General features: G+C 40.7%; 2 protein-coding genes across 2 annotated transcripts; both read right to left on the bottom strand.

Annotated features, from left to right (window-relative positions):
• Positions 1-3,566: 3,566 nt before the first annotated feature.
• Positions 3,567-7,149, bottom strand: LOC145947298 (uncharacterized). The gene is made up of 4 exons (XM_083057107.1): positions 5,959-7,149; positions 5,516-5,807; positions 5,194-5,369; positions 3,567-3,998 (listed from the first exon to the last, which is right to left on the bottom strand). The coding sequence occupies exons 1-4, from the start codon at positions 7,147-7,149 to the stop codon at positions 3,567-3,569; spliced, it is 2,091 nt and encodes a 696-aa protein (XP_082913233.1).
• Positions 7,150-7,163: 14 nt separating this feature from the next.
• Positions 7,164-8,807, bottom strand: LOC145947297 (uncharacterized). Its single transcript, XM_083057106.1, has one exon. The coding sequence runs from the start codon at positions 8,805-8,807 to the stop codon at positions 7,164-7,166; it is 1,644 nt and encodes a 547-aa protein (XP_082913232.1).
• Positions 8,808-9,168: the final 361 nt, after the last annotated feature.

The following is a 9,168-nucleotide window of genomic DNA, read 5'->3' as shown; positions in this document are numbered from 1 at the left end:
CCACAACTCTTCAGGATGTAATGGCTGACAATGTAATAATATACGTACAAATAATCTACGAAGTTGTCGAGGCATCATCCATCCAACAGCTTCATTCATAGCTCGTTTCCATTCATCATCTTCGATTAATCCTAAGGCCAAACATGCCGCTGAAAATGATTGACAAGATTCTCCATTTACAGTTCTCAAATCATTAAAACTTGTAGCCCCTTTTACTTTAAGTAATAATAATCTCAAATGATATAATTATGTTTGTGTTGGACTAACGGAATATATTCGTCCTACACAATTATAATGACTTTTGCGTTTAACCCAACGCGATATATTTCTACCATTAATTTTTTCTTTTTTAAATGTATAATAACTTGAAATTTCTACATATAAATACTGTCTTGCTTCTTCATCTCGTAAGTTCAATGAGAAATAATCTATTAACATAGTAACTTGATTGAAAGCAGATGTCATGACGTCGTTAATATTTTCATTTTCGATTATAATATTTTGTTGATTATGAAGATGAACTGGCAAACGCATTATAGCATGACTTTTACCTTGTAATTTCTTACCAAGAATACGCCAAATGGCTTCTACAGGCCCAACATAACGAGCTTCGATATAATTATGTATCTCATCATGATCAATAATTACATTTTCTGTTATTGGTTCAACGGTTATAGCAGCAACATCGTGTCCTTTATAAATATATTTATACAGATATTTAACTGATTTAATACTTGAACCTACTTCAACGTTAATATGACAATTAAATATAATCGATAAAATAGGACAATATGGAACAACATAACGATTATCAACTATATATCCACCAGGACGTTCAAAATTTCTACCATTCTCTCGTCTACGATAATAAGGATAAGCATCTTCATCCATTTTAGTCTCTTCGAGAAAAGGTTTTGGAAAGTGTCTTGAACAACGTCCATCTACCAAGCACCAATCGCCACAAGGTCCATGAATCATATGTTTCATAACTAAATCATGTAAAATACGATTTTCATCAGGATCAGGAATTTCAGCAGAAATGTATTTATCAACAATCTGTGGAGTTATTTTAAAATTGTATTTTAAAGTAATCAACATATGAATATGTGGCAAACCACGTTTTTGAAATTCAATAACGTATACAAATGCTGCTACTTCACCAAAAAATTTTTGCTTTACGATTAAATTAATTAAATAATCTTTTTTAATATTAAAAACACGAGCACAAATATCAGGTCTATCAGAAGCTTGTTGACCAGGCAACAGATTTTCCTCGATTCCACGCCATTTTGGATTGCAAGTCATAGTAATAAAAATATCTGGCTTACCAAATTTACTAACAATTGCCATTGCATCTTGATAATTTTGTAACATATTACGCGGCGATCCAATAAACGTGGAAGGAAGTATAACCATTTTTCCAATACGTCCATTTAAGTTATTCACCGTAGTTTGTAAATAATCTTTTAAACCTTGGTATGTTTCGGAACGTAATTCTTTTTGATGATTTTTACAATAATCAATTCTATCTTTTTCAATTTTTACATAACTATCTACAAGCCATTGCTGAAATAAGCGACGTCCTAATAAAAAAACATTAAATTGATCACGAATAGCCATACGATATTTAATATACTGTCCTCTAGTTATTCGTCTATCACTATTTATTTTTGTTAAATTACGATGCCATCCTTAAGTACCGTTTGGATAAAACAATGGATATATCCATGATTCAACATTTGGGTCCATAATACTAACATTTTGTAAAGTTTTAGTATTTCTATTACGTATTGTAACGTATGACTCTGGAATTTCTCCGTCAGCAGTAGTACAAAAAACAGCAGCAACTTCATTAGTTCTTTGAGCATTATATCGACGTCGATCCATACCTGGCTTTAAAGTAAATAATAATTGTAATTCTTGTAATAATTCACCTGATTCAATTTCTAAACGCCGTTGAATTTCTAATTCTTCACCCATCATTTGATAAGATTGACCAAATACATTAAATTCTCGCATTATATGTTGAAGATTTTGTGCAACTTCAAAATCTAAATATGAATTTTGATTAAGACGATGATCTATAGCTTCATTTGAATCCACAATAAAAAGTTGATCATAAGTAGGACTTTCATTTTGTGCAGCATATAATGCTGTATTAAATTGATAATAAATTTGCCCTTGTATTTTGAAATATGGACCAGGTCGTCTTTGTTGAAAGTTAACCAGATTTGCATTGAATGATGCAAAAGAAAATGAACCATTGTAATTACGAATATGTTTAAAAAAATTATTTGATTTAATATGACTTCCATCAAATAAAGAACGCAAAAATTCAGGTAAATCAGGCAATGGTTGTAGATAAACTGCACCATGATTACAGCAATCATGAAATGAATTTCCTTTATTAGAAATTCTTTCAGCTGCAAAATGTTTAGCATTACAATGTATACAAGTCACATCCCTATATAATATTCAACTACATCTTTTAATGCAATTGTATTAATATTTAAAAGAGGTTGTTTCTTTTGCCGTGATCGGTAGTGGATTTGATATTCCACACGTCGCTGATTTTATTAATATTTATTTTTGGAATTTTCAACAATTTGATTTCTCAATATCATAATTTTCATTTGAACAGCCCGCAATGCATTCTTCCTCTATTCTTTCATTATTAGATTTTAATATATGATTTCTAGAATTAGTCGTTTGTAATTTATTATCTTTCGCAATTTGACGACGACGTCGTTGATACTCATTTCTTTTCTCACGTTGCCGTTGTTGAAATTCTTCTTCTTCTTCTGAAGTACGTTCAATTCTACGTCTTGGCATTTTATATATTATATAAATATGTCGTGATAAACTATATAAATATATTAATCCTATATTATATTGTTCGGATACTGAGCGGTTGATTCGCTGAGATCACCTTTTATAAAGGTATAACGGTCAGGCAGGAGGTTTTTATTTACATTCACTCGTTTTGTTCCTTTAATATATTTTAATAGCACCAAAATTGCAGTAAATGAAACGATTCGCTTTAGGCGAGCGGTCTGTAATGGTCTGAACTTTCGAAATATTAATGGTTCGTGAATCTTGACGTGAATCGCGTATCAGTCTGTCGATGTTTACTGCTCGACGCGTGATCGTAATCTAAATGTCGTGAATTCCGGCAGGCAAGTTCGGTACGGTCGTTTCCGAACGGAAAGAAAAACTGCGAAAGACATGAACTGTTGTCGTTCTGACGGTATGCTACGCGCGTGATCGACTCGTGCGAGCGCGGTAACAATATATGATCGTCCGAAGAATGCCGGCCGACTTGCCAAAATAAGCCGAATAACTGCGAGCATGAAATATATAATATAATCATGAAATAAATGATTCCGAAACATACTGCCCGCCTTGAATGAGTACATTCGAAAACGATTTAAGCAAAATGAGAAACAAAATGTAACAAAACAACCGTAACGGAAACTCGGTAACAATCTTAACCATCGACGTATTACAATTATACAAGAAGTTCAACGAGTTTGGCGATCAGGTACACTTGATATATAATGGTTGTGTCACGGAATGTCTCCGCCCGCCGTAACGGGTGGCTTTTGATCTTCGATATTAATGTCCACCGGTAGGAAACAAATTTTCGATAACGGCCGTTTGTACTCAGAACGGCTTGTCTTAATAGTGACAACTCGAGTCAAGCCATCATCTCCTGGATGACACGCCGTGACACGACCAAGCTCCCATTGGCTCGGCGATGCCGTGGGGTTTTGTAACATGACAATTCGACCGACGCTGGCCAAACATTGTATGGTGCGCCATTTTGGCCTTTGTTGCAGGGAATGCAAATAATCGCTAGACCATGACTTCCAAAAACCTTCGGTAAAGCGCTGAACGAGTTGCCAACGTGACAATCTAGCTTCATTGAGATTAAGTAAGCTCGATTCGGGAAGCGCGATAATGGGAGTACCGATCAAAAATTGACCGGGGGTTAACGGCTGATAATCATCGATGTTGTCGGAAAGCGGAGCAATTTAAACACGGACGGGAATTTAAACACGCTTCGACTCGACAAAGAAACGTGGTCATCTCTTCAAAGGTGAATGTATGATTACCGATGCATCGTTTTAAGTGATGCTTAAGGCTCCGGACACCAGCCTCCCACAAGCCACCAAAATGTGGCGCGGAGGGAGGAATGAAGTGCCACGTAATTTTGTCACCGACTAGTTTATTTAAAAAGTTAGGATCGCGAACAGCCGCTGAATACGCCTTGGTCATTTCTCGATCGGCTCCGTGGAATGTAGTTCCGTTATCGGAATACATCGCACTTGGCAATCCCTGTCGTGAAATAAATCGCTGATAAGCAGCGATAAAAGTGGAAGACGTATAATCGCTTACTAGTTCAATGTGAACGGCTTTCACTGTCATACAAATGAACAGAGCTATACAAGCTTTGTGAGCCTTGTGGCCTCGGCCGGGCGCAGCGCGTATTAACATCGGATCCGCGTAATCAACACCCGTATGTTCAAAAACACGAAGAGAACGGTTGACTCTTACATCCGGTAGATCACCCATGAGTTCGACTGGTATTTCGGCTTTTTCACGCGTACATGGAACACACTTATAAAGAACGGCCCGAACTGTCGCACGAGCGCGTAAAATCCAGAACTCATTTCGCAATGATGCGAGGGTAAGCTGTGAGCCACCATGTAAAGTCCTTAGGTGATGATGATTAATGAGAAGGGAGAGGAGCGGATGGGATCGTAAAAGGATTGGATGCTTTATTGCTTCTGGGAGATGAGAATGACGGAGTCTTCCTCCTACGCGGAGGAGTCCGTCGGAATCCATGTACGGATTGAAAGATACTAAAGATTTAGATTTCTTCAGCGGTCGGTTCTGCGCTAGACTCGTTAGCTCATCCGGAAATAACTCTGATTGCATAGTTTTTAGCCAATGAATTTTAGCGGCTTGGATTTCGTCCGAACGTAATATCATGAAATTAACGGAAGGATTATCGCGCGATCGTGCACGATGAGTAGAGCGCGCTCGATTTACGAAACGGATAATATAGGCTGTTATTTGGAGTAATCGTGGCCATGATGAAAAGCGAGAAGCGAGATTCCATTTTTCCGCGACTCGCGCAGTACAGATCACGAATGGATTCCGCTCTTCTAGTGACGCGTTATGAATTACCGTGGAGCTCGAGTTAGGCCAATTTTCGGGTGGGAGTCTCAACCATAAAAGACCGGACCACCATAAGCGAAAGTTAATGATTTGATCGGGTGATAAACCGCGAGACGCGCAATCCGCTGGATTGTCCTCCGTTGGGACATGACGCCATGTAACGTCGGGAAGTAACGTTTGAATTGCTGCGACACGATTTGCGACGAATGTTTTCCAATGCGACGGGGACCGCTTGAGCCACGCGAGCGTAATTGTCGAATCCGTCCAACAATGGTATTCGACTTTTTGCATTTTAAGAGCTGATTGCACGAATTTCACGAGCTGAGCTAACAAATAAGCGGCTGATAGCTTGGAACACTTATCGTTTTAAGCGGAGCGACTCTAGTCTTGGCGACAAGAAGCGACACGGTAACCGATCCGTCGTTATTGACTAACCGGATGTAGACAGACGCGGCATATGCCTTTGTTGAAGCGTCTGAGAAGCCGTGCAACGCGAGATGCATCGTGTCCGACCCGTAGGTTGTCCAACGTGGAATTTGGAGCTCCTCGAGACGCGGTAGATTTGACTGATACGACAACCATTGATCGAGAATGTTTTGAGGCAACGAATCATCCCAATCGCACTTTAATAACCATAATTGTTGCATAAAAATCTTAGCCGTAACAATCACCGGAGCGACCTAACCGAGGGGATCGTAACATTTGGCAATGATTGAAAGAACGGATCGTTTCGTTGGCTGAAGATTCGGAGATGTTGAAACGCGAAATTGAAACATCGTGGGTAGGATTCCAGGTGATTCCCAGAACGATAAGAAACTCATTGGTTTGAACAAGTTTGTCGCAAGCCAGGCCGTGATCGGATGGATCAATGTCGGATAAGAGATCGGGACAATTGCTTGCCCATTTGCGTAATCGAAACCCGCCTTTGTTTAGTAAAGCTATCAATTGGTCACGAGTTTGACGCGCTAGCACTCTGTCATCGGCTCCAAAGACGCAGTCGTCCACATAGATTTGATGACGCAACACCTGGAGCGCGAGCGGAAAGGAGGCACCTTCGTCCTTCGCGAGTTGTTTTAATACGCGTAGAGCGAGGTAAGGTGCGCTCGTTGTACCGTACGTGACCGTAAGAAGACGGTACTCTTTTATTGTTTCGCTTTGAGAGGCGCGCCATAAAATTCGTTGGTAATTGGTATCACGACGATCGACCCAGATTTGGCGATACATCTTAGCGATATCGGCGGTGTACACGTAGCGATACTGACGCCATTGCATTATAATGGTGGTTAAGTCGGCTTGAAGCTTCGGACCAATTAACAAATGGTCATTAAGGGACGCGCCGTTTGAAGACCGACAAGACGCGTTAAAAACTACGCGTAACCGTGTAGTCGTACTGTTATCGCGGAAAACAGCGTGATGCGGAATATAATATCCGTGTGAAGGATCGACTGTTAAGTCGGTTTTCGGTACTTTGGCCATGTAACCGAGGCGCTCGTACTCGTACATAAAGGCTTGGTAATCGGATGCGAGTCTTGGATTTCGCTTAAGACGTTGCTCAACACGTTTGAGGCTGGACACGGCCGCGGGGCGTGATTCACCTAATGAAAGCGGCGGATCACTTGTAAACGGTAACTTTACTCGGTAACGTCCGTCGTCGGTGCGCGTATGTGTCGCGATAAAATGGTCGTCACAACGTTGTTCTTCAGAGATAATGTAAGATCTTAATGGAATGTCCTCAACCTCCCAGAATTGACGGAGATGAGAATCAAGGGATTCGAGAATGGTTCCATGAACATGCATTGGGTTGAGGGTGCTTATAGGGCCTGGCGAGATGGATTCGAACAAAATCCAACCGAATGCGGTTTGTTGCGCGATAGGTTCATCATCAGAGCCCTTGCGAACACCTTCCATAATGAGCATGCTGAACAAATCTGCTCCGATTATAATTTCGATTGGATCATGACTCATGGGTTCTCTATCGGCTATTCGAGTCCCGATAAATGTGTCCAACGCGACATCGTGTTGCTTCGTTGAGGTGTATAACTCGTGAGAGTTTTAAGAATCAGCGCGGTTGTCGAATAAGCCGGCCCGTCGTGATACGCGGAGTTTATTGTAATATCGGCGGCGTAACGCACGACGGTTTGAGTGTCTCCGATTCCGGTGACGCGCGCGGAAAGTTTGACTCGTGGGAGACGTAAGTTTTGCGCTAACGACTCGGAAATGAAAGTCGAGACTGACCCTTGATCGAGGATGGCGCGGGTTGTGACGCGGCGTCCATTTGAAGACTGTATCCGAACGCGCACTGTTGCTAGGAAAACGTTCGATTTTGGCATCACGGTTTTCGATAATAAATGCGACGTTACAGCAGTCGTGGTTACGGTAGCGTTTGACGTGCAAGCGGACGCTGGTTTTGAGTCGTTCTGTTTTACAGCGGTGTCAAAATGTAATAAAGTATGGTGTCTCTTATGACATTGTTTGCAGTCGTGAGAATTCGTACAATCTTTAACGGACAAATGTTTCGCACTGAAGCAGTTAATACAGCGTTTACATTTTTTAATAAACTCAAAACTTTGTGATGGAGTTTGACTCATAAACGTAGAACATTGGTGTAGCAAATGATTCGCCTTGCAATTCGGACACGACAAATTAACGGTGGAAGCCGAATGTGACGCAATAGATTTACTTTTGTGAAATTTAGATAAATCTTTCGTACTCGGTAACGTTATCGCTTCTAACCCACAAATTCGAGATTCAAGGAATTCATCGAGCTCACTATATTTTGGATAATCGACAGATTTCCCAAGCTTAAGCTCCCACGCTTTTTTTGTTGCTTTGTCGAGTCTTTGCACAGCGAGAAACACCATAATATCGTCCCATTGTTGGACCGGTCGCCCGAGATTTTTTAACGAATGGATCGCTTTATTGATTTGATCACGAAGATCACGAAAGTCTTTGGAAGTCTCAGACGTAACCGTCGGCAAATTGAATAAGGTTTGCAAACGATGCGTAATCAATTTCCGCTTATTTTCATACCTCGAAGTAAGACGAGTCCACGCAAGAGTATAATTAGTTTCGATAAGATCGATATCGTGAAGCGCGTTACTTGCATCCCCTTTTAAACACGAACATAAATAATGCAGGCAATTGAGATCCGACAAGTGTGGATCATCGTGAATGATAGATTTAAATTTATCGCGGAAACCTTCCCAGTTGTTGAAACTTCCGTCAAAGGTCGGCAGGTTGATCGTAGGCAGATGCGATACCGAGGGTTGGAATAAATCCTCATGACGACTTACGTGACTGGTAGAATTAAAATCGATAGGCTCGGTTTTCGCCAACTCTTCGGCCATGTAGTCAACTGCCTCGTAGTAATGTTCCTCGCAAGCGATGAAGCTCTCGTCCTTGAAATAGGTGTGGGTCGTTTTTAAGGTTGCGTCCGCAAGAAGACAGATTTTGCCATCCAGTTCCTGGCATCTTTGGAAGGTGTCATTGAGGGTGATAAGACGTTGTTTCGTCAAAGCTGGAGTCATCTTAGCTTGTCCAAGTTTTTTATAATTTGGCAGCATCCGCTTGACCGCATACATCAGTTGTTCTTGTAGCGAGAGTAGCTCTTGGATCGTGGACATCGTGGCGCAGAATAAATAATATTCTGATCTCGAGAGTCGTAAGCACTTTTTTCCTGATATTAATCCGGCTCGAAGGACCAAATTTTATGTTCGGATACTGAGCGGTTGATTCGCTGAGATCACCTTTTATAAAGGTATAACGGTCAGGCAGGAGATTTTTATTTACACTCACTCGTTTTGTTCCTTTAATATATTTTAATAGCACCAAAATTGCAGTAAATGAAACGATTCGCTTTAGATGAGCGGTCTGTAATGGTCTGAACTTTCGAAATATTAATGGTTCGTGAATCTTGACGTGAATCGCGTATCAGTCTGTCGTTGTTTACTGCTCGACGCGTGATCGTAATCTAAATGTCGTGAA

Source organism: Prenolepis imparis, unplaced genomic scaffold, assembly GCF_030444845.1.
Source record: "Prenolepis imparis isolate NDT839.2.m4 unplaced genomic scaffold, iyPreImpa1.0 SCAF_63, whole genome shotgun sequence".
Lineage (NCBI taxonomy): Eukaryota > Metazoa > Arthropoda > Insecta > Hymenoptera > Formicidae > Prenolepis > Prenolepis imparis.
Note: the sequence above shows the minus strand (reverse complement) of the source record. Positions and strands in the feature narration are given on the sequence as shown.